Raw genomic sequence first — 25,874 nt, 5'->3', positions numbered from 1 at the left:
AATATCTGTAAAAACATCGGCCGGAAACAAATAACAGGATTCCTAGGATCTGATTACTGTCGCCAGGGCAGTAGCCACCTCCCTTTCTTCTCCTTTCTGAGAATTTAAGAGCAAATGCCCAACAAAGGTTCTGTCAGGGTCAGCGGACTGATGCTGCCAGGCATCAGGTGATGATGAACTTGGGACGGGGCAAAAGGAAGCAGAGGGTCTCTCTGGAATCCAGTCCAGGCCCAGGGGCCCAGAAAGGGTTCTGGACTGGAGGTGCTGCACCCAGAGGTGATGAGGAGGGCAAACTCTCACCCCAGGCTGTACTATTGAAGTAAAATCTACTAATTTTCAAAAGATTTTAAAAGACAGGTGAGATGATACTATGGTTGGAGAACTACCTCATACATTCATTGTTTCAATCAAAAATGTCACCTGCTCTTGATTACCCCTAGAACCAGGGACCTCACCTCCTTACCAGGCTGCCCACGATCTTCTACTGGCAGGATCGAGGCCTCTAAACACCTCTGCCTTGGCTGCCAAAGAGCAGCCTGCTGAGCCCGAGTTCCTGACAGTATCCCCAGTCCTCTGTCCTACGGGGAGGGCTTCTGCAGCCTGCTGGAAGGCCCAGCTCTCACAGGAAGCCTCCTTCCTCAACACAAACCAGCTGGGGCCTCACCCTGCGAGATTTTCCTCTGGCCCATCCCTGGGGCTGCCAGCATGACACTGTAGTCTCTCCAAGGTTCTCAGTCAGCCAGCCAGCGTGAGCCGGGAGGGACCCCACAGGCCTCGCACCTCCCTCCCTGGGCCTCCTCTAACCTAGGAGGCACATGCCCGGGTGGTGGGTTCCTCATCTGGCTCTGTTCAGGCCAGAACAGAATCAGGCTGATTATGGGGTGGAGGTGGGGGTTCAGGGGGGACCCAACTGAGGCTGTCTGAGCCTTGAAAAATGAGGTGGGAAGGCAGGCTCCTCCCCTTGCCCACCCCAGTCACTCTCCGGCACCCAGGCCTAGAGCCCGCCCAGTGGCCAGGTCCCCGGACCCCTCTGACCAAGGCAGGCCGTGTGCACTCAGGCGAGTCACCAGCACTACCCGCCCAGATGCCTGCCGGCAGCTGCAGGGTGGGGCTCACAAGAGTGGTGCGAATGAATGCATTTCAGCCACCAGAAAGCGCTGGATGTGGGTGAGTCACTTTATTGTGTTTACTGCGGGCAGGGTAGGGGGTGTTTTCTTTAAAATGCTTTTCCTGAGCCGAAAGGACTCCAGGCCCCTTGCCCCTGAGTGGGCAGCTGGTCCATGTCACTCCTGCAACATCTCTGGGAGAAAGGATGGGGTGGGCAGTCAGGGCCTTCCCCAAAGAGCTCCCCAGGCCAACTCTGCCAGCTGCACCCCGCCACCCCACCTCCCCCGGAAAAAGAAACCAAAACCCCGAAAGCACCCCACCCCTTGGGCTCCTGAAGCTGGGTCTGCCGCCCGGCCCTCCCCCCCACCAGCTGCCTCCTCCCCTTCCTTCCTACCTGCTTCTCCGTGCTCCCCCCACACCACCCCCACGCCCAACTTCGTGGGCACTTTAGTCCAGCCTGCCACCCTGCAAGGTGCTTGCATATTCGCTGGGCTTGCCCGTTGTGAACAAGACCCAGGGGTGCTCACCCAGCCCACTCCAGCTCATTCTGTCTGGAGACGCTTCCCCCACCACTGGTCGTCTCAACCCTGTGACGGTGCGTGGGCCCAGGGGCTGGCCCACCAGAGCAGGCCCCAGGGGCCGCAGCGCGCCCTCCAGTAACAGCTCTCTGGCCAACAATTCTCCGTCCTCCCCACCACCTGCCCCAGATCCCGGGGCTGCAGCAGCCCAGCCTCCCCGTCTCCACCCTCCCATCTCACCTCCCCCAGGAAGGCAGGCACCCAGAGCCCCTCTCTGCCATGTGCAGAGAGGTGAGCCGGCAGGCCCCCTCACAAGTACATCTTCATGGCCTCGTGCGTCGTGGGGCAGTAGCGGGCGTGGAGCTGGGCCAGCAGAGCCCTGGACGTGGCCTCGAAGCGCGTGCCCTGGCTCTTCTTGTTCCACACATGGACCGCGAAGGTGGCATTGAGCAGCCGGGTCAGCTCCTCCGGGGTGATGTCTTCGAAGTACTTCTTCCAGTTCTGCCAGGGGATGGGGTAGAAGGCCTCGGGGGGCAGGGTGGTGACGCCGCGGCAGGCGCTGCTCTCGCTCAGGCTGCGGATGGAGCACCACTTCTTGAAGACCCGCGTGAGCAGCTGCGGGCCCTGGTGGCCCCAGATCCAGCCGTTGTAGTGGGCCACGAAATCATGCATGCACTGCGCCATGAACTCATGGTGCCGCTCGAAGGCCAGGAAGGCGCCGTTGAGGACGTAGCGGGACTGGGTGCCCAGCGCGTTGGTCAGGTTCCTCAGGTCCTTGAGGACGATGAAGTCCGTGTCCAGGTAGATGCCGCCGAACTTCCACAGCAGCGCGATCCTGGAGGCGTCCGAGAGCACGGGCAGCAGATAGGGCTCCCAGCGCCGCTGCACGGCCACGTACCAGGCGGCCAGGGGCGTGTCCCGGAAGAGCTCCCCCAGGTCCAGGGGGCGCATCTGGACATTGGGGAAGCAGCCCAGGAGCGAGAGGCCCAGGTGCCGCGGGCGGGAGGCGTTTCCGCCAGGCAGTCCCTTCATCAGGACCACCACCGGGGACTCGGGGTGCGCCCTGGCGGCTGACTCCACAGAGCACATGAACAGGAAGTTGGGGTTCGTCCGGTCGGAGGTCTCCAGGAAGAAGATGTTGCCTGGAGGCGGGGTGCCAGAGGGCAGGGGGGTCGGGGGGACCACGTGGGGGCAGGGGACGTCGACAGGCAGGTTAGAGAGCTGTCCCCGGCCCCCGGGCTCTCCCACGACGTGCCAGTAGACCATGATGGAGACAAAGAACGTGAACTTGAAGCCGATGATGAACAGGGTGCAGACCCGCTGCCTCGGGGTGCCCCGGAGCAGCCGCAGCAGGCAGTCGGGGGGCGCAGACGTCATCTCCCCAGATGTCAGGAGCCTCCAGCAGGAATCAGCTGGTCTGTAAGAGATGAGCACCGCACTCAGGCAGCCTGCTGGCTTCCCCAGCCCAAGAACACTGCCTACAGACACCAGCCGTGGCTGACGCCGGCTTCCAGACCCCACGGGCCGGCCAGGTGCTCAGGGCCCCCTCTCTGACCTCAACTGTAAAGTGGGAGCAGCAGGCCATGGGCTGAGATCTGGGCAGGGTCCCTTCCACTCTGCGACATACCGGTGAGCTCCCCAAGGGCTGGGCCGGCGCCACCCACAATGTGAGGCCAACATGGGCCCAGGGCAGGCTCTGGCCTCTCTGCAAGGTCTGTCCCCTCTGAACTGCCAGCCTGGTGGCCTGTGATGTGAGTCCCCAGTGCAGGCATCTCTCAGCCTCATTCGGTTCCACCAGCCGGGCCTGGAGCTGGTCTGAGGAAGGGCTGCCCGCAGCCACAGGGACTTTTAGCAGGAGGCCTGGGGGGCTGGGTGCTGGCATGCAAGCTCACTCAGAAGCAGGACGGGTGGACTCCAGGCACGTGGGCATGCTTGCTGGGTCCCCAAGCCCTTGGGGTGGACATAACAGAGTCTCCTGGGCCCCTGGCTTCCCTAGCCCTTGCCTGGAGGGAGAGGGACGGGAGGTCGTGCTATATAAGCTGTCACTCTGTCACCTGACTAGCACCGCTGCCCTCGGACCCTCACTCTCTCTTGATGCCCAGGCTGTGGCTGGCCGGCAGCAGGAACATTCCCGGGTGCCTTGCAGGAGGCTGGGAGGAACAGGAGAGGCTTGTGGTGGGACCAGGTGAATCCTGGGACACATGGGACCTGCGTCTGTCTGAACCAGCTGCAGGATGGTCATACTGGAGCAAGGATTATATTCATTCACTCAGCGAATACTGACTGGCCACCATGCACATGTCAGGGGGTCTTCTCAGCATTTCAAACATATTAGCTCATTAAATACAGCCATCCTGTGGGGCGGGAACCATCCTCCTTTTACATGGTGAGGACACCAAGGCACAGAGAAGTTCGGTAACTCATGCAGAGTCCTCTGGTCGGCAAGTAGCAGGGCGGGGGCTTTGAGGCCAGGCCACCTGGCTCTAGGTCTGTGCTTTCACCACTGTGCCATCCTGCCCTGCAGAGAGATGGCACAACCGTGTGAACGTGCTGGCGCTTGGGGACTCTGTACACGTCGACCTGGAGAGTACTCACTATTAACAGGACGCTGGCCAGCGTTTACTGTCCTGAATCTACATCCACCCAGCCCTCAATAATGCCAGGGTGCAGTTGCATAGTTTCCACTTTTGAGGCCAGGAAGCTTGGGTGCAAGCGGGCGGGGCACTGGGTATAGCCAGGGAGCCTGGGGGAGCCAGGGTCAACCCTTCCCCAGGACAGAGGGGTCTTGTGGTCACAGCAGGGTCCCAGAAGGCTATGACTTGTCCACTGGGGCCTGTCCCTCCCCAAAGCTGAGGTTGGGAACCACAGCCACGGCATGGGCTGGAAACTGACCAGCCTGGGCAGCCCATGGTGGCGAGGTTGGGAACTGGGCAGCCTGGTTGGCCTCCTGGAGACACACCCTGGGTCAGCAGCCAGCCTTCTCTGTCAGCAGGAACTGGGTCCTTCCCCATGCTCTCCATGCCCGCAAATCCATCTGCAAAAGATGGCGAGAGACAGAGTGAAACTCAGCCCCTAAGGGGAACATGCTGGGGAGAAGAGAAGAGTTAGGTGCAGCTCCACTCTGGAGGAGTGCTCAGCTTCAAGGGGAGATCATGTGGAGAGAGGCAATCAACTCAGTGATGGCAGAACTGGAGCCAAGGGGCCAGCAGAGAGGGAGCAGGCGGCTTCCTGGAGGAGGTGACACTTGATGAGAAGGGAGTCAGCCGTGAGCGCAGAGGAGACCTGCACACCTCTCTCTCCCCAGGGCCTGGCTCAGCATCAGGTAGACAGCAGTCAACAGGAAACGGACTCACCTCCTGATTCACCCACTCAACAGCCAAGAAAGAAAAGAAAGAAAGTGAACTCGCTTAGTCGTGTCCGACTCTTGGACCCCTTGTACTATAAGCTACCATGCTCCTCCGTCCAAGGGATTTTCCAGGCAACAGCCAGGGGGATGATTTAAAAACACAAGTCTGGCTAGGCTGCTCCTCTGCTCAGACGATGAGTGAGGTGGGAGGCCCAGTTCATGAGGGGTGGCACGTTCCCCCACCCTGACCTCACACCCGCTTCTCTCCCCATCACCACCTGGCTTCCTGGTTCTTCCTCAAACCCATCCCCCAATGCTGACGTCTCAGGGCCTCCGCACCTGCTGTTCCCTCTGCTCGGAATGCTCTTCCTGTAGATGTTCACAGGGCTGGCTCCTTCATCTTCCCACGTCCTCCCTGCCCCGGCCCCTCTAAGATCCCAGCTTCCCCACCGCCCCACAGCCTCCTCCTCTGGTCTGTTCTCCCTAGTACTTATTCTAATATACTGTATGTTTCTGTACTTGTCTGTTTTGGTTATTTATTTGGAATGTAACCCCTATGAGGATAGGTATTTTCATATGTCTGGTGTAGGTTTATTATTTATTTTTTCAGTGCCTAGAATAGTGCCTGGGTCTTGGTATGTAATAAATAGTAAGTGAGTGACTCAGCGTGTGGGTGTGTCACACGTAAAGGAGCAAGTGAGTGAATGAAGGGGCCAATCAATGATCAGTGAATGAATGAATCAATAGATGAATGAGTTAGCAAATCAACGAGTGAGGGAATAGTGAGCACATGAGGGGAGGAAACTGGGGGGTGTCAAAGAGAGCTGCCTGGGATCCCCCAGCCGGGTTGTGAGTGGCAGAGCCGTTGATGTCAACCCATAACCGTGTGTTCCCCGGGCCCTGGTTTTCCCCTACAGGGAGAGAGGCTATTTTGGTCCTGAGTATTTTTAATCCTCTGTGAACCACACTGCTGAGCACACACAGACCGGCGGTGGATGGAGCGAGGCCGGGGCTGTGTGGGGGCCCGGAGGGTCCTGGCTCTCCCATGGGGTGTTTTTTCAGGATGGGGATAGGTGCCTGTCGAGGAGGCAGGATGTGCTGGCCGTGGTTGAGGGAGCCAGACGCGAGCAGCAGCACCGTATTTGGTGCCGGAGCCCAAGACCCGGGAATGGAAACCGTTTATGACGCGAAGCTGGCCGCAGCCCAGTAGCCGTGTGACCTCAGGCCCAAAGCACTCTCCAGTCCCCGGAGAGCCTCACAGCCCAAGTCCTGGCCTTTGTAAGTGCAGCCTGGCGCGTTCCTGCCACCTCCTCCTATCTCCCGGCCACCACCTCCAGCCCTGCCTTGGGGAGATATTCCTCATTAGCACCTAACTGCGGTTATGTCCCGGCTCTGTCCTTCTGTGGCTCTCCATCATCAAGACCTGCCGTGATCCAGCTCAGGGAGGAAGGAAGGGTAAGAAGTGCAGGCTGGCGGAGACAGAGGGCTAAAGGTCTGACCAGTCCCCTTCTGAGCTGGCCCTCAGCACAGGCTCCATGGATCCCACCTCAGGAGCATGGCATCAAGGGCATCAGGCTCACATATCTAGAAAAGGCTCCTGGACCTGGCGCTCATCACCCCCCACCGTGGCCTACACCCAACTCTGCCCACCCCGAGTAGGGAGGTTCCACCTCTGACCCTCGCTGGGCTCCTGGGTCCAGCCCATGGCAGAGAAAAGGGTTATAAGTCATGTGTAACTGGAGTCCCCAGGGGAGACGGGGTGGCCGTCTGCTGGTCTGGGTTGTCCAGCGTGCATTCCCACTTCTGATAACCGCACCCCCATTTCCTTTGGGGACCCGCCCCTGCCCCACAGACTCCACTCCCAGCTCTGGGGGTGGGCACAGGATTCAGGTCTGGGTACTGGCTGAGCAGCGCTCCCCAGCCACAGTCTCTGCTCCCAGAGCCCAGGAGGTGCCAGGGATGCTGGTGGCCTGCTCACTGGGGAGCACAAGGACAAGACCCGGTGAACGCGGGACAGGGCTCTGGCACTTACTGGGTTTAGGAGCCACCGACCAACCCAAGCTAGAGACGACTTGCCCAGCCCCTCACACCAGAGGGGGAGAAATGGAGGCTTAGTGATGCCCATTCCCACGCAGAGAATCACAGTCGAGGCGGGACTAGAACTCAGCTCTCACACCAGCCCACATGCAACTAGATGTCAGGGTTGCAGTTTCTCCACTGTTTCCCTCCCATGGGCCCTGGGAGCCAGGACCCAGCTCTGGACTCAGCAGATGCAAGCGACTACCTGTCCTCAACTTCTGCGATAGTCACTTAATTTAAAAAAAAGATTTAAAAAAATTTTTATAATTTTTTTTGGCCTTGCCACATGGCCTGTGGGATCTTAGTTCCCCGACCAAGGATTGGACCCAAGCCACCTGCAGTGGAAGTGTGGAGTCTTAACCACTGGACTGCCAGGGAAGTCCTCCCTTCTTTTTATTAATTTATTTTATTCATTTATTCATTTGGCTGTGCTGGGTCTGTTACAGCACGTGGGGTCTTTGATCTTCACTGTGGCCTGTGAGATCTAGTTCTGTGACCAGGGATCAAACCTGGGCCCCCTGCATCGGGAGTGTGGAGTCTTAGCCACTGGACCACCAGGGAAGTCCCCGACAGGTCACCTAAGACCGGGGGCCTCAGTTTCCTCACCTGTGGGAGGGGAGTGCAGAGGCTGCCCTGGGTACCACATGCATCTCTACCTGCCTCTCTACCTGCACGTGGCCCTTGCTGGCTCTGCTCTCGGTTGGGGGCAGTGTAGGGTTTGGAAACCAATGCCTGGGGGCAGATATCCATAGGACGGATGGAGGAGGCACTGCCAGAGGGTCCTTCTCCTTCCTGGAGACTCCCAGGACGGCAGAGGTAGCAGCTGGCGGAACCTTGTTCTCTGACATGGAGGGCGGACCCTGACCGGAGAGGAGAGAAGAGCCTTGGAGCCAAAGGATGGCACCTTCCAGAGATTTCTCCAATCAACCAATCAGCAATCCATCGATGCCTCAACCCCACTTGCCTCTTCCTCTCTCTGCCTTTCTGTCCCTGGCCCCTCTCTCGGTCCCTCCTACACATTCCTCCCCCCTGCTGCCCCACCTGGTCTGTCTCTCTCTCCATCTCTTTCCCTCTCAAACAACCCTGGGGTGCCCTTTTGGTCCTTGACCCCATGATACTGCATAGGGGCAGGGGTGCAAGGGGAGGACACAGAGGCAGACAGGGGCCAAAGGCCAGGTTGACCACATTCAAAGGACCCAGATAGGCAGCTGCCTCCCCTCGCCCCAAGGAAGCTCTTCCCCAGGCGAGGGACACAAAGGCCCCATTTGGCACCTGTGCCCCATATCAAGTCAAACACACAGGGGTTCATTAAGTACCGGGAGGTTTAGGGCTGGAGACCTGGCAGGGGAGGGGGGTGCCATGGGTGACAGAAGAGATAGGGGAGGACTTCCCTTGTGGTCCAGGGCTCAAGACTGCCCTTCCATCACAGGGGGCTGGGGTTCCATCTCTGGTCGGGGAACAAGATCCCACATGACAAAAAAGCACGACCAAAACACAAGTAAATAAAATAAAATGGTTAATTAAAAAAAGAAGAGATCAGAGAGTCAACTGCATCCTTCTGCTTGAGGAGGATGCATCTCATGGGGGTCAGGAGGCCCTGACCGGCCCCGGCTGGGGTCAGTGTGTTTCTCAGTTCAGCCTGATCCCCAGTGAGGGCTGCAGGATTACTCCGGCTCACCCCAGCACCCGCTCCCCTGTTTAACCTTCAGGAAACGTAAGTGACTTGTCCAAGGGGCCGTGCTAGTGGCAGTGGGGCTGGAGGGTGCCTGCCGGTCTGCCCAGCCCCGTTGGATTTGCTCTGTGACTTTAGGCAACTCCCTTCCTTTGTTGGGCCTCAGATTTCCTTCTGCACCGCGGGGAAGCCAGAGCCGGACTAACCGAAAGTTCTAACTGTGGGAACGCAGGGCCGGTGCTGATCTACCTCCTTGATAAGTTAATGGCTGAGCAGATATGGAGGCTCTACACCGAGGGATCCCGGGGCAGGTCACCCAGCCAGGAAATGGAGTATAGAATTCAAACGCAGGTCCCTGCTGACAGCTTCTGTTCCACCACTGATTGGCTCTGTGACCTTGGGCCTGTGCCTGCCCCCATGCCCTTTACATTCATAAAATTGAGGGGGGTTGGCTTTTGGTCTTAGAATTCAGACCCTCCTCAGTGGGAAAAATCAGTATCTCCAGCTTCCAAACCCCACTTGGAGGATCTGCTGTATGGTCCTCCCATGGACCCCACCCCCACTCTTTCAGGGCATAAATGATTTCTACTCAAGAAGTAAGACTGACGGATACTAGAAGGCAATGATCCTTGTATAAGTGGCTGTTTCCAGAGCCGAGGTTACAAAATGTTCCCCTCCAAAGCCTGTAAGTTGTTCCGAGGACAGAAATTCCTGAAGCCAGGAGTCAACAGACAGCGGCTTGCTTTTGGGGGGTTACGACAGACAGAAAAATAGGAGGAAACCTCTGTTTCCAAGAAGAATAAGGCATATTCTTAGTTCTGAGTCTTCCCTCTTCTACTGATGTCAGACTGAGCAATGAGGGAAAGGAAAAAAATAAACCACAAGCTACAGCATTAGGGAGAGAAACCAGGAGCAGGAAAAACTCATAAACTCCAAGTCACATGTAAGTGTTGCACAAGGCACCTGAGACCAGCAGATACGGCAGTGGGGGTGGGGAAGAGCGTGGTACCAGGGGTACCCACCAGTGCAAGATCACAGCAATCACCACTTCTAAAAGGGATGCCTTGTTGGTCCAGTAGTTAAGACTCTGCTTCCAATGCAGGGGGCATGGGTATGATCTCTGGTTGGGGAACTAAGATCCCACATACCATGCGGTGCGGCCAAAAAATAAACAAATTTAAAAAATGAAGATGAATAAGACAGGGGCCAAGGGCTTAATGAACCAGGAGAATTCAAGGTTGGAGATGGTGGCCTCTTCAATCAGGTTGGGTTCTGAGAGGCAACAGAAGAGAAGTTGCAGAGGAAGACCGTATATTAAAGGGACAATCTATTCCTGTAAAAACAGAGGGAGTCTTTCAGTAGAGAAATCTAGAGAAAGATGCTGGCCTCTCTCCCAATTTCCATCAAAACCTCCTGTTAGTTGCTGGTCCAGGAAAATTCTGCTAATTCAAATAGAGGGGAAAAAAAATTTGTTAAAGGCATAAACACAACATCCATCCAAAGATGCTACATGAATAAAGAGGGAAAGGAACACTGGTGTTCCCTTATGTAAAAAGATGAGTCACTATAAAAATATCACCACAAAACAAACAGAAATTCTAATCCAAAATGGCAGCATGAATTGAAAACAATTAAAATAAAAAATGCTGAGAAAAAAGTAATTCCCGCTTGAAGGAAGACCAGAAAACAGAAATACAATGACTGGAGAAGTTCTTGAAAAAGATATAAGGACAACAGGTGAGAACTGATAGACCTCAGGAAAGAACTAGAAGAAAAAGACAGTTAAATCTGCAAAAAAAAAAAAAGAAAGAAAAAGACAAAAACATTTCAGAAATGAAGACCAAACTACAAGAAACACAAAGAGAGTAGACTTCATATGAAGTACAGTAAGAGGTACAGAGATTAAAATGAGAAAAGGGAACAAAACCAAATAGAAATAAAGAGATGAAAGAATTCAAGAAGATGGAGAGAAGATGTAAAGGAGATCCAGCAAATGCATAACTAGGGTTTCTAAAGAAAATGAAAACAGTGGACCAGAATAAATATTTAAAATTATAATTCAGAAAAACTTTTCTGAAATAAGGGATGATTTCATTTCATGAATCAAAAAGGTACCCCATGTAGTACTGGAGATCAGTGACCCAGAATGTTAAGTCCCAAGACATTTTCTAGTAAAATGAATGAACTTTATAAAGACACAAAAATAAATCTTTGGGCAGCTACTGGTGGCTCAGATGGTAAAGAATCTGCTTGCAATACAGGAGACCCAGGTTCGATCCCTGGGTTGGGAAGATCCGCTGGAGGAGGGAATGGCTACCCACTCCAGTATTCTTGCCTGGAGAATCCCAGGGACAGAGGAGCCTAGCGGGCTACAGTCCGTAGGGTCACAAAGAGTCAGACATGATTGAGTGACTGAGCACACACACAGAAAGATCTATGAAGGAAACAGAGTCAGCTTGTATCAGATTTCTCAGCAGACATTAAATGACAGATAGCAGAGCAACACCTACAGGATCCTCAAGGAAAGAAAGTGTGAGCCAAGTATTAATATACGTCATCCCTTGGTATCCATGCAGGGAAGTGGTTCCAGGACTCCCACAGCCACCAAAATCCACAGATACTCAAGTCCATGACATAAAATGGTGTACTATTTGCATATAAGCGAGACACATTTCCCAAATTCTCTAAATCATCTCTAGATTATTTACAATACCCAATATAAGGTGAAAAGTGAACGTGTTCGCCGCTCAGCAATGTAAACGCTACATTAATAGCTGCAAGCGTGCAGCACATTCAGGTTTTCCTTTTTGGAATGTTCTGGAATTTTTTTCCTTTTAATATTTTAGACCCACAGTTTGTTGAATCTGTGGATGTGGAACCCAGAGATTTGGAGGGTTGAGTGTATAGCCAAGCTGTTCTTTAAATATAAAGGTTATACACCAAGTTTCAAAATATAAGGACTTGGGCACTAATGTATTATAAGGAATAAACACAGCAAACCAAATGGTGACTGGACTAGCTTTAGTAACAGGACTGAGTATATTTAACTTCAGTTCCTCTCCACCCATCAAAACGGTAGGAATAAGGATGACAGGGTGGAATGACAATGGTATCTAGTCAGACAATGTGAAAATGTAAACAAAAATTTGGTAGGGTGGGCCAAAAGTTGGAAAGTAGAACAAACTCAGTGGTTGCCTCATCTCTAATTGTTGGGGGTAAAAACTAAAGTGGTAAAAGTGTGAGCATATTTAAAGTGCAAAGGTGATACGAAGAGGGATAACACTCCCCAATGTTAGCGCATTTACTAAAATGCATCATTATGTTATATACCACTAAAAGAATAAAAACGCTGCCAATTAAGCTAAGCTACTCTGCTTTCTTATTATGTAGGATTTTTCTTTTGCAAGAGTTTTTTTTAAGTTAGATTTTTAAATCACCTATCACATCTGTGTACTTATAGGAAAGAATATAAGTGAAACAAATAAAGTTTTAGTAAGGTGTTCCTGAAATTTCACCACACGTAAAACCTAATTCTTCTGAATGAGCTCACCTCAGTGTCACTGATGTCTGTGTTTTCCTGCGTGGTACCATCCAGCCCAGTTTACATCATGAACTTGAGTGTGGGAGGATTTTGGTGGCGGTGGGGGATTCCCTGCGTGGATACTAAGGGACAACCACATATTAATCTTTGGCTCACACTTTCCATCAACTGTGGATGGTGCACTACTCTTCAAAGGGTGCTTCGCCCTTGCCTCGGGAGGATTTTTCTGAGCTGCGGACATCTCTTCAGGTTATCATGTCACTGCATGAGCAGGAAGTGGCAACTGTCAGGAACACCGCCTGACTGAGCTTCCAGAAGCACTGGATGGAAACAATATACACCTTGCTCAGTACAGAATCAGTTGACATGAGTAGTGACTAGAGAAAGGGGAGGATGGAGAAGAAACAAGTTAAATGTATTGTTGTTCATAGAAGAGAAACAATAGACACTATCTAAAGAAAGAAGGAACTAAGAGTATTACATGAAGGATAAAAAAAAACCAAAATGTAGCCACTAGAACAAAAATACAAGCTTTTCCAAACATCAGAAAGATTGTTATTTTTTGTTTTGGGTTGTTTGTTTGTTTGTTTTCATCAGAATATAGCCCTCCCAGGGGCTTCCCCAGTGGTCCAGTGGCTAAGACTCCGTGCTACCAAGGCAGGGGGACTGGGTTCAGTCCCTGGTTAGGGAACTAGATCCCACATGTCACAACAAAAGATCCCACCTGCTGCAACTATGGATCTCTCATGCTTGCAACTAAGGCCTGGTACAACCAAACAAGTAAATACACATGTGTATATATTATATATAAAAAAGAATGTAGCTCCCCCACAAGCACCAAGGCATGCACAAGTATGCACACAGCATGACTGGAAAGATCATAGACATCAGCCATATCAATAAATATAAACAGATTTAACTTATCTATACAAAGGAAAAGTTTTTTTTAGTTTAGATCACAAGCAAATTCCAATTCTATCTTGTATTTGAGAGACATACATCAAAAAAGTGATCTAGAAGGTTAAAAGTAAAAGAATGAGCAAAGGTTTAAAGACACATACAAGCAAAAACAAAGCTGAAGCCATAATCTTAGTATCTGACAATGGGAATTGAAGCCAGGCATCACTAAATGAGCCAAAGAAAAGCCACTTATAATGCTAAGTGGTATAATTCACAAGGCATCAAAAACACTGCAGCAATTTTCAGGAAGAAGAAATTACAGGGATATCAGGATAAACAGATGGCAACACACTAATAACAGACTTTAATTCACCTTTCTGAGCCCAAAAAGCAAGTAGATCAAACACAAAGTAATTCAGAAGATCTACCAAATATATCAAAAAGTACCATTCTATATCAAATTCTTGATCTTAATAATAGATAATTCACTTTCTTTTCAAGAGCAGATGGAACATTTATGAAAATTGAAAACCTCAACAAAACCCATAAACATAAAAAATACATTTTATAAATACAAAGCAGTATGAGGAGAAATTAACGTAAAAGTTAGGAAATTTTTTTAAAAACTAAAACCTCTCTCTTGGACAATTCTTAAGTCAAAAAGGAAGCACAAACGGGATTTGTGGCATTTCTAGAAAACAGCCATATCAAAATACCAATAACCTGAATCTATAAGACACAGTTGCAGATTTATCAGAAGAATATTTATAGCCTCCAATACATGTGACAAGTAAAATAGGACCGATAAGAAGAAAGCAAGCAGCAGGCAAAAAATGGTAGAAAAAGAACCTAAACATTTTCTTAAAATGTTAGAAAATAAACAAGAAGACTAAGGAAAGAAAAATTACAGTAGAAAAAAGTCAGGAAGCAGATAAGCAGCAGAACTAAGACATAAGGCCAAAAAACTGGCTCCTTGGAAAAAATTCAATGAAATACATAAACCACCATTAACCTAATTAAGAAAACAAGAGAGTGAGGAGATGAGGGGTGAGCATCCAGTGCAAACTAAGTCATGCCAAACGGGAAAGGAACCAAAGAAGCAGAGGAAAACTTTTTTTTTAATCATAAGATAGTACTTTGCAAATAACATTTGAAACCTGAAAAAAATAATTTCTAGACAAATGTAATAAATCAAGACTGCTCCCAGAACAGTCAGTCTAGACAGGCAAACTTTTACATAAGAAATAGAATTATACAAGATCATTAAGAAGCAAAAGCAACAGGACAAGATATTTTTAGAGAGGAATTTTATGAATTTATATAAAAGATCTCAATGCTTTTAAAGGTGTTAAATAGCAAAACATAAGAAGGAACACTTTAAAAAAAATTAAGTATGGTGGTTTAGTCACTAAGTCATATCGGACTCTTGCAATCACATGGACTGTAGCCCACCAGGCTCCTCCATCCACGTGATTTTCCAGGCAAGAATACTGGAGTCGATTGTCATTTCCTTCTCCAGGGTACCTTCCTGACCCAGGGATCGAATCCAGGTCTCCTGCATTACAGGCGGATGGATTCTTTACTGACTGAGCCACCAGAGAAGTCTAAGTTAAGTATAAAGAATTTAAATTAGTATAATATGGACATCAAAACCTGACAAAGACTGCACAAGACACTCTACTGACCACTATCACTTACGAATACTACTGTAAAAATCCTAAATAAAAAAAGCAAATAGAATTCAACGGCACATCAAAGAATGAAAAATCAAAACCATGTGGGTTGGCACTTCCCTGGTAGTCCAGTGGCTAAGACTCCACACTCCCAATGCAGGGGGCCCTGGGTCAATCCCTGGTCAGGGAACTAGATCCCACATGTCACAACAAATCAAAACAAAACCAAGTGGGTTTATTCTTGGAATGCAAGGATGGTTCAATATTAGGATGTCTTTAATATAATTAACCATATTCATAGATCTAAGGAGAAAAAACCATACTATTATCCCCAGAAAGGCTAAAGTAATTTGACAAGATTTCCAACACTCTTTCCGGATAAATTAGTAATCAATGGAAACTTCCTTAACAAAATTATGTATATCAACATCAAAGTCAAGAGCCAGCTTCATACAGGAGTATGAACACTCAGCTTCATACATGAGGGAACTCTTGCTGAAGATAGGAAAAGGACAAAGTGTCCAGCACCCTCATGGGCACTGGAGGTATTCATCAAGGCAACTCGACAAGAGAAAGAAATTAGAGCTATAAAAACCGAATGAAAGTGAAAATTGCTCAGTCATGTCTGACTCTTTGCCACCCCATGGACTGTAGCCTGCCAGGCTCCTCTGTCCATGGAATACTCCAGGCAAGAAAACTAGAGTGGGTTGCCATTCCCTTCTCCAGGAGATCTTCCTGACCCAGGGATTGAACCTGGGTCTCTGACACTGCAGGCAGATTCTTTACTGTCTGAGCTACCAGCAAAGCTATGATACAAACAGGGGGAAAAAAAACCCAACCCAAACCCCCGAATAGAAAAAGCTAAAATTACTGCTATTTTTATACGATACTACTATATACCTAGAAAAGTCAAGAGAAACTTGAAAAACTCCTAATAATTAAAAAATACCATAAGGTGATAGGAAACAGAGAGACACATACACAAATATAAAAAAGCAGCTAGAAGCAGAAGATATAATCAAAAGACTCCTACTTACAACCACCACCCCACAATACTTAGGGTTAAACTTAGCAAAAGATGTTCAACATTCATGTGAACAACAATTTAAAGCTGCCGACAATACAAAGTAAGTACACTTGAACAAGTGGAAACTTGCACTATGTTTTTGGATAGAAGATTCAGCTTTTTAAAGATGTCGATTTCCTCTTAGCCAATGTATAAACTGCACTCGGTTCTGCAGTTCAACAAACGGATTCTAAAGTTTATCTAGAAAAATAAGCAAGGGACTTCCCTGGTGGTACAATGGTAAAGGATCTGCCTGCTCATGTAGGGGACATGGGTTCAATCCCCGGTCAGGGAAGATTCCACACACCACAGGGCAACTAAGCCCATGAGCCACCACTACTAAAGCCCATGCACCTAGATAGAGCTGGTGCTCTGCAACGAGAGAAGCCACTGCAATAAGTCTGAGCCCCACAACTAGAGAGTAACCCCCACTCGCTGCAACTAGAGAAACGAGGACTCAGCACAGCCAAATACAGAAATAAAATAAAATTTAAAAAAGAAAAATAAGCAAGAACCTACAGGAAAACTCTGAGGAAAGGAACACGTGAAGAAGGACTGGTCTTTTAGAGACTGACACATGAAGCACCAATTATTAAAAGAAGCTAGTTTTTGCATATAAACAGGGCATTGAAACAAATCACAGAAAGAATATGGTATTTGCATATCCAACACAGGTAGCATCTCCAAATCCTTGAGTAAAAATGGATCTTTTGATACAACTGTTGGGCAAGCAGGGAAGGGGGGAAAAGAACCAGATGAGTTGATATCTCAGAATATGCCCAGGATAAATCCCAAATGTAAAATAATAAATGTTTCAGACAAAACATGGGTGAATTCCTTAATAAACTTAGAGTTGGGAAGGTTTTCTTAATTATGCATGAAATCCAGAAGTCATGAAAAGGAAAAATTTCCCTGCAACCTTTCGCCAAATACCGAGAAAGTAAAAAATACAAGTGACATCTTGGGATGGCTTTTGTTTCTCTCAGATCCCAGATGTCTCATTTTTCTAACTTAGAAAGCAATCCCACAAATCAAGGAGAAAAAATGAACAATCCAAAGGAAAATAAGCCAAGGTCACGTCACACACACACACACACACACTGATGCTTAAACAGGTAAGCCAAGATGAGGGAGCTTTTTGTAAGTAAGAAAAATGCAAGTCAAAACAGTCAGATAGCATCTCTCACCCATCAGATGTGCAAGAATCTAAAACTTTGAACAACACATCCTTCAGGCAAGGCTCTGAGGACACGGGCACCTATACAGTGCTGGTCAGGGTGGAGGGCGCGTGACCAACATCTATCAGAATTACACATTCACATGCCCTTTCACCTCGCGTCCCACTCTGTGAATTTATCCTACAGATAAGTGACATCTGTACCGGTCACAGGTTTGTTTGCAACCGCAAATGATTAGAAACAACCCAAGGTCTTCCTTGAAGGGACTGGTGAAACACACAGTGACACCGATATCTTGGAAAACAATGTCTGCTCCCAGGGGGCCAGAAACAAGCTCACTCTGACTCATCGCCTGGTCTCGCATGGACAGCAGAGACCCTCGCCCATCACAGGTGCTTAATACATATTTTCTGAAAGAATGAATGAATGATCCCTAAACTGTCCAGAAAGCCAGGACCAAATGAGCAACTAATCTAAGGGAGTGGCATCTGCAACCTGGTAAACCCTGAACCCGTGCAGAGGACAACTGTCAGAATGTGTAACTGATGTGTCCCGCCTCACCAGCTAAGGGCACAAAATATGGTCCCTTATATTCAAGTACCTGAGTATGCACCTGTCCCAGGAGAGAAAGGGGACCTTCCCAACACGACATAGCTAGTACCTGGTGGGGAGGAGGGGTCGAGGGGGGGATGGTGCCAGGATCTACTGTCATGTATGTCTGCATCTGAAAGTCTCAGAGGCTTTTTTCTTCCCTGAGGCCATCCCGGCCCCCCAAGGTCACCCTGCAGTAGAGCCTGGGCTCCGCTCTCAGGATCACGGTGAAGTCACCTTCTGCTCAGTGCGGGGAGTAATAACTCACCATGGACCTGGACACCCAGACATCTGCTCTTAGCGTCCCTGGACTGGGAGGACCAGGGGCAGGGTTGCGGAATGGTTATGGATGGCTTCTCTTGAAAAGCTGACACGTGTGCAGATGCCAGAAGGAGGTGAGGCAGCAGCTGGATGGATTTCCGGGGAAAGGGTGCCCAGGGAAGAAAGTCAGTGAGTGCAAAGGCCCTGGGGCATGTGTGCCTGAGGAGCTGACCGTGGAGTCACCAAAGTACCAGGAGAGGCCAGAGAGATAAAGGGGAGACTGGGCTGGGGTGGGCAGGGGGCTTGCGGGCCACTGGGAGGACTTGACAGCTGATGGCAGGGGCTGCCATTGGGTACTTTTGAGGAGGAAAGGGTTATAGTGTGACTTTTTTGGAGGGGGGGTCACCCTGTATGGCTTGTGGAATCCTAGTTCCCCACCTTGGCAGTGAGAGGCCCAAATCCTAACCACTGGACTGCCAGGGAATTCCCTAGTGTGACTTATGTCTTAAAGAAATCTTTATGACCTGGCTGCTTTTTGAGTCTAAATCACAGGGGATGTGGAGCAACAGGAATGTGTTACAGGGCTATTGTGATGATCTGGGGAGAGGGAAGTGGAGACAGGGAAGTAGGGGGAGAGCTCCGCTAAACAGATTTCCCCTCTACCACTCCTTCGCTCCCCCCAGCCCAGCTCAGCTCTCTCCATCTCTTGGTCCCTGTCCTGGGATGCCTGGGATGCGCCACCCCAGCCTCCTCCTGCTGCAGCCCCACACAAGCCCGCAGACCCCACAGTGCTGAGGTCCTGCAAGCTCTGCCCCCCTAGCCTTGCCCGCTCTGGGCGCATGACCTCCAGACTAGCAAGCTGATGTCTGCCCTATTGCTGAAGCCACCAGGTTCTGGAAGTTCCAGGTTTCTGCAACTTACTCTTTCCTCTTCCCAAAAAACATCTCTCCATGCTCCCCTGGAACCTCCTGAGCAGAAAAGGTACGAAGGAAGTTTATCATCTGTCCGGAATACACCGCCTACCAGGCACCCCACTGAACACCACACATCCTGGGTCTCCATGTCCACTGTGGTGGCCCCTCTTACGAATGAAAAACTAAGGTGCAGAGCAAAGGGGCTGCTGGGCTAGTGAAGGTGGGAGGCAGGATCGGTACCACCCAGGTATGTGTTCCCCAGTCTCAGACTCTCCTTCCTGCATCTCTCCTGACCTAGGAATCTGCCCAGATATTGACTCTCACTGTGGCCCATGGGCTGGGTCCCCATTTCTGTACACATTCACACCAGGAGGAGCGCGTGGCTACCTTTCAAAGGAGTACGAACAGCACTCACCCCAAACCCTGTGCTTCCCCCACGGCCCAGACCCCTGGCAGACCTTCAGAGCCCCTGAGCAAGTCCTGTGGGGAACCGCCGGGTTGGATGTGGTCTTGGAGTGAACTGGGATAGCAGGAAAGTGGGCACCAAGCCAGACGCTGCCCACTCAGCCTGATATTAAATCAGGGAGGGCCTGGCATACAGCAGGTGCACGATAAGTGCGTGATGACTGACAGTGGTGAGGGATACAGGACAGCCATCCCGATATATCCTCAATGCCTTTGAAAATGATGGTTAAAAACTTGCAAGAAAAAACAGCTCTTCTCTGTTGCTCAAGGCACCAGGCTCTGGGAACACCAAGTTTCTGAAACAAACTCTTTCTTCTTCCCAAAATGTCCCTCCACCTTCCCGAGCCGGCAACCTCTCAGTCATGGTGGGGAAGATGAGCTGCTATTTGCCAAGAATCCATCAAAAGACTGTCATGGTTTTCTTCATTCCTTTGAGTATTGCCTCTGTGTTTCCACAGTGCGAATACACAGACACTTAGCCAACAGCGGGATCACGGCTGGTGGGGCTCCCAGTTCTTCTAGCGGGATGTGTGTGTATGTGTGTGTGTGTGTGCGTGCGTGCCTGGGGACATCCAGGCAGGGGAGGGGACATCCAGTCACCACCCTCAAGGAACAGTTCTTGCTTTGCTCTTTATCGTGAAGGTTTGAGGTGAGGGTATGTGACACGTCAGCATTTTGGCATATGCTTTCCAGTCCTTCAGCCGCCTCCACTCACACGGAGCATGTTTACACAGGCTGTGTCCAGGAGGCGCATAGAAAGTGATCCTTACCCACACTGTTCTACACCTTGTTTTATTTTTCACCTAAAAATATGCGGGGCCCCTGTCTCCTAAAACCAGGTGGTGGCAGTTACATAACCAGACCCATTTCCTAAAACTCATCAAACTGGACGCATGCAGTGGGGTGTAAATTCTACCTGAATTAAACTCTGGAAATACATGCCGTGCCTCTGTTATGATAGTAGACACAGCTCCACGCCCTACCTCTCCAGGGTAACCCACCTTGACTGCTAGAGGGGCATACCCTTGTAGCTCAGCTGGTAAAGACTCTGCCTGCAATGCACAGACCTGGATTCAATCTCTGGGTTGGGAAGATCCCCTGGAGAAGAGAAACGCTACCCACTCCAGTAATCTGCCTGGAGAATTCCATGGACTGTATAGTCCATGAGGTTGCACAGAGTCAGACTCAACCGAGCGACTTTCACTTTTCACTTTGACTGCTGAAAAGGTAGCTTCTATCTTTTTGCTTTTATAGACAACACTGTGGTGTCTTAGCACTTACACCTCTCAACGCATCCTTAATCACTTCTGTAGGACTGTTTCTAGAAATGAGCTGCTTAGGTAAAAGGAAATACAAATCTGTTCTCCATACAGGTCATCACTGGTCTCAAGAACTTAAAAAGTCCAAGTTCTCTCCAGGGTCAGGGCTTGTCCTCCTTTCCATCCTCTCATCCGGAAGAGAGATGGGTGTGGCCGAGTTAGCATTTATTAAAAGCTCCCCGTCAGGAATGGAGCTATGTGGTTTAATACTAACAACAGTGTATATTTCCTGAGGGCTTACCATGCAGAGCCACTGGTTGGAGTGGTTTTTCCTTCAGTAACTTGTTTAATCTTCCCAATAGCTGCGTGAAGCAGGTCCTCTTATTATCAATTACAGTTTAAGAATTGGAAACCGAGGCCCAGCTGGGATTCAAACACCCTCTCCCAGGTGAAATAACTCTGTAACTCAGTCCCATTCAACTGGGCCTGCGCTGTGGCCAGGGGCTCAGATCTTGCTGTGGTCGAGGAGGCAGCTGACTCTCAGTTCCTCATCTGTAAGATGGGGCTGACAGCTCAGGAGGGCTGAGGGGGTTTAAAAAAAGATTGGGTTAACAAAAGCTCTGGAATCAGGTGGGGGCTTGATCAATGGAAAGAAAAGTGAAAGTGTTAGTCAAGTCCGACTCCTCGCGACCCCATAGACTGTAGCCCACCAGGCTCCTCTGTCCATGGAATTCTTCAGGCAAGGATACTGGAGTGGGTTGCCATTCCCTTTTCCAGGGGATCTTCCGGACACAGAGATCAAACCGGGGTCTCCTGCACTGAAGGTGGATTCTTTCCTGTCTAAGCCAGAAGCCTGCCCTCAAATCAGGAGATTGCCTTGGAAGCTGCTGGAAAAAAAGCAACTGATGACTACAGACACTTGGGGAGGGGTTGGGGCGGGTGTCTCTGGGCCCCATATCTGTATCTGGCACAATGGTGTCTGCACTTTCAAATCAAGCCTTTCATGGGATGTAAGGACTACTTTTCTGTTTTACTTTCACGTCTACCCAGCAATTCAGACTTCGCACAAGTGTGACATCCAGAAGGCCGTGTGCCCCTGCAGCACTGGGTGACAGAAGGTGTGGGCACTGCCCTGAGTGGGAGGGGCCCTCCCAGTCCCTGTGGCCAGCTCTGCGGAGCTGGAAGCCCCTGGCCCCACTGGGGTCTGTCCAGAGGGGAGACAAACAGAGGCAGGCAGGAGAGGAAGGGATGCTCGCTCACCAAGCTCGAGACAGGAACATGGGTACTGTTTCCCGCTAGCTACTAGAGATGGAGGCTCGGCGAGGACTCTCAAGGGCAGGCGGTGAGTGCAGGGGGCAAGGCACTTCCCTCCCCTCTGGAGTCTGTCGATGGGGATGATAACACCTCCTACCTCCCAGGGAAACAAGGAGGACTCAAGGGAAATGAGGCTGGCAAACAGCACAGGGCGCTGGGGGCCTCAGGTCCAGAACCCGCTGATGATGCTTTTTTTACTTTCTTCTCTGGGAAGATCAAAGCCGATTCATAAGATGCCCTCCCAGCCCCTCCCTCACACCTCCTGTCCTCACCAGTTCAGAAGGCCCCCCTCTGGACCAGTTCCAGCCCTCTCCCACCTCCAGCATCCTCTGGGACTTCATCTACCGACCTGCCCCTCCCTCTTCAGGGACTTCAGCCACTCCCTCGCCTGGCTCTTTCCCATCAGCTTATAAATGCAGCCAAGCCTCCCTTATCCAAAAGCACAGACACAGTAAAATAAAAATTTAAAACGTGCTGCTCAAATACACACACCATCAGCAGCAAAAATAGTAATAGCCTAGTCATAACCTGGGAGAAGATCTTTGCACCAAGAGACCAGACAAGGGGCAAGTGTCTCACTGATGAACTCAAACAAGTGAATAAGAAACACCCAAAGATACTAGATGTTCATACTCTTTGACCCCAGTAATTTCAATAACAGGAAATGTACATTCACAGCCTAAGTAAGTACACAACGGCACTTGTTCCTCTGGAGAGACAGCTGATGCTACACTGACTATCAGGTAATTCCCTCTCCAGAAGAAAATATCTGGCAATGCATAAATTTATCTATGAACTCAATGTAATACTATCTAAAAGAGCCAAATATTAAAAAAAAAAACCCAAACAAAACCTAAATGTCAATTGAAATTCATTAACTAAATATGATGTCACAATATCTAAGCATTGAAAAATATAAAAAAAGAATTTGAGAAAGGAATTTGCAACATTTGTATAAACAAGATATCCAAATATGTTGTTGTTGTTTGGTTGCTCAGTCATGTCTGATTCTTTGCAACCCTGTGGACTGGAGCCCACCAGGTTCCTCTGTCCATGGGATTTCCCAGGCAAAAGTACTGGAGTGGGTTGCCATTTCCTTCTCCGGGGGATCTTCCCAACCTAGGGATGGAGGCTGAGTCCCCTGCATTGTCAGGCGGGTTCTTTATCACTGAGCTACCAGGGAAGCCCATTCAAATATGTATCAATGTGTTTTTTAAAAAGTCTGGCAAATTTTAACAACAGTTATCTCCAAGTGATAACTGGTGGCTCAGACGGTCGTTTGATCTCTGGGTTGGAAGATCTCCTGGAAGAGGGCATGGCAACCCACTCCAGTATTCTTGCCTGGAGAATCCCCATGGACAGAGGCGCTTGGGGTGTACGGTCCATGGGGTCACAGAGTCAGACATGACTGAGTGACTAAGCACAGCATAGCTCCAAGTGAGGTGAATATGGAGTTTTACCCCCTACTTTCAGTTCATTCATCCAAGCAAAAGGCAGTAAACATCTACTATGTCAGACTGGGCTCTAGGCTCCTGGCAAGGTTCCTCCCTCCAGGAGCTTCCAATCTGGAGAGGAGGAGGAAGGCAATGGGATGCAGGGCAGATCAGTCAACTGGAGGTACCTGGCCGGGAGAAAGTGCCTTCTAGACAGCGCAGTAATGAGTACAGCTTGGGTGGCCGGATTGAAGGTGGGACCATCCCCACCAGGACGTGGGGCAGCTGGTGGGATGAGGGTGGGGGGACGGGGTGGGGAAGAGCTGTTTTCACAGATTAAGCTCCCCTTTTCTCATCCACCCCTCTTTCCATCTGGTTACAAATGCCCCCGGCAGCCACCTTGTCTCACTCTGCCCTGGTACCAACTCTGACCCACGGGGAACAGCATTCTCCGCTGCCCTGGGTCCCTGAAGAGCCGGACGGCCCTCCATGGCCCTGTGGAAGGGGCTGACGGGGGCCGACCTGATGATGTGGTGTGTCACCACTTCCTTAAGTTCCAAGTAAATCACCTTCCCCCGGGCAGCTCAGCTGCTAAAGAATCAGCCTGCAATGCAGGAGACCCTGGTTCAATTCCTGGGTCGGGAAGTTCCCCTGGAGAAGGGACAGGCTACCCACTCCAGTATTCTTGTCTGGAGAATCCCCATGAGCAGAGGAGCCTGGCGGGCTACGGTCCATGGGGGTCGCAAAGAGTCGGACACGACGGAGCGACTAAGTACAAGTCACATTGAAAGATTCTGCCAACCCCCGCACACACCAGGAGCAAGTCCACTAGCCCAGGCAGCTATAGGGCTTCAACGGGTACAAGGAAGCAAAACAAAATGTCAAAGAATTTCCACTTCGGCGTTTGTCCTCTAACATGGAGCGGCCACAGTGGACAAGCAGGGACAGGAAACAGGTTTGGAAGGAAAAGGAGCAACTGAGAAAGTTCCATCTTGAGTCTCCTTTTTTATTTTTTATTTGGGCCTGGTTTGGCTACAGGGCTCTCTGGCAGTGGGAACAGGGGTGTGAGCAGGAGGGGACAGTCGCGGCCAGCCTGGGCCCTGCTTTGTCGCTCTGGGCAGGGTGATTCCCCCATCTTGGGGAGGTGGTAACAAAGGAGGACTCCTTGGGCAGCTGGGGTGGGGGTGGAGGGGGCGCCAGAGGGGTAGCACACCAGGTGCCCCGCGGAGTTTGAAGGAGGAGGGCACAAAGCGATTCCAGAGACCCCCAAAGGGCCACCACGGAGCCGCCGATCACTCCGTATTTGGCGGAGAGCAAAAGGGTGTCCTCCAGGGAGAGGGCCGGGAGGTCAGGGGAGGTGGCTCCTAACCCTCTCACAGCTGGGGGGCTCGGCTGCGTCTGGCCGGGAGGTGGGAACCTCTATCTCCCATGTGTCTGAAGCGGAAACTGAGGCCAGGGGACTCGGCTAGCGCCAAGGGGCGTGGACTGAGACTGGACATCCCCGGAAAGAGCCTCTGCCAGCGCACCACAGCTCCCGCTGGGACTCGACGTTTCCCATCTGGAGGAGAGAAGCATGCCGGAAAGAGGGGGTGGTCTGCGGATCCCGATCCCCGAGACGGAGCGCTTAGACCCTGCCCTCCCCACTTCCCAGTTCCGACCCGGGCGGTCTCTCCCGGAGAGACCCTTCCCCCCTTCGCCGTCCAAAGCTTCAGCATCCTCAAAGACCCAGGGGCACGCCTCCCGCCCCCCCCCCCCCCTGCAGTCTTCCCCGCAGACTGCTGCTCCCCCCGACCCCTCTCACCAGCGGCTCCCCTCGGGGCCAGCGGCGATCGCGGCCGGCGGCGAGGCCTCCGGGACTTACGCGCTCCCCCAGGCAGAGCCGCGCGGCTCGCCCAAGGGCGCAGCGTGGGCCGGGGGAGCCGGCCCTCAGACCCGGGCTTCTCGCCCCCATGGCCGCTCTGCTACTGCCGCGGGGACCCCCGCCCGGGCGGCGCTGCCCGGAGGGCTCCCGGGCGGGGCGCGCCCTCCCTTCTCGGGCTGGGCTTCCAGCCCAGCCGCCGCGCTCAACTTCGGGTGCCTCTGGGGCGGAGGCGGCGGTCGGGGAACCAGAGCGCAAAATCGGTGCGCACGCGAGCGACCCTCCGGAACAGGTGGTCCCGGCGGGAGGCGGCCGAGCCTTCCGCAGCCCATGCCCCTTCCTTCTCTCGGAGCGCGCCTCCTCGCCCCGGCCCGGGGCGCCCCCCGGTCTGTACCCCGGAGCCCGGCCACTCGTACCTCTGGCTCCTGCGATTCCAGGCGGCGGACAACGCGGCCCCGCGAGCCGGGCGGGCGGCAGGCGGGCGGCAGGCGGCGGGCGGGCAGGGCAGAGAGACCTGCAGACGGAGCGCGGCTCCTCAAGTCTCGGGGCGGGGTCAGCGCCGCCCCGCCCCGCCCCGCCCCGAGGGGGTCCCGCGAGTCCTCGCGGCTCGCGGCGCCCGGGGCTGGACCCCCATCAGCCCGCGGGCCCACAGGTACGGAGCACTCCCTGTGCCTCCCTGCCGCGTCGTCTTTGGGTTTA

The 25,874-nt window shown here is 51.4% G+C and overlaps 1 protein-coding gene across 8 annotated transcripts; it reads right to left on the bottom strand.

The window, feature by feature from the left end:
• Nucleotides 1-1,156: 1,156 nt before the first annotated feature.
• Nucleotides 1,157-25,874, bottom strand: A4GALT (alpha 1,4-galactosyltransferase (P blood group)). 8 transcript variants are annotated; one of them, XR_006336698.1, is made up of 4 exons: nt 25,592-25,870; nt 4,518-4,659; nt 1,866-3,042; nt 1,157-1,300 (listed from the first exon to the last, which is right to left on the bottom strand). XR_006336698.1 is itself a non-coding variant. In XM_043881846.1 (3 exons), the coding sequence occupies exon 3, from the start codon at nt 3,000-3,002 to the stop codon at nt 1,935-1,937; it is 1,068 nt and encodes a 355-aa protein (XP_043737781.1). In that variant the 5' UTR covers nt 3,003-3,042; nt 4,585-4,659; nt 25,592-25,874; the 3' UTR covers nt 1,157-1,934. The 8 variants fall into 8 exon arrangements, 7 of the variants coding, with proteins under 7 accessions (XP_043737781.1, XP_043737776.1, XP_043737779.1 ...); XM_043881846.1 differs by having other exon boundaries at nt 1,157-3,042; nt 4,585-4,659; nt 25,592-25,874; XM_043881841.1 differs by having other exon boundaries at nt 1,157-3,042.

The sequence above is a fragment of the Cervus elaphus genome, chromosome 22 (assembly GCF_910594005.1).
Source record: "Cervus elaphus chromosome 22, mCerEla1.1, whole genome shotgun sequence".
Taxonomy (NCBI): domain Eukaryota; kingdom Metazoa; phylum Chordata; class Mammalia; order Artiodactyla; family Cervidae; genus Cervus; species Cervus elaphus.
Note: the sequence above shows the minus strand (reverse complement) of the source record. Positions and strands in the feature narration are given on the sequence as shown.

Excerpts from the sequence above, each read along its gene's own strand:
- A4GALT (XM_043881846.1), bottom strand. The coding sequence starts at position 3,002 with ATGACGTCTGCGCCCCCCGACTGCCTGCTGCGGCTGCTCCGGGGCACC.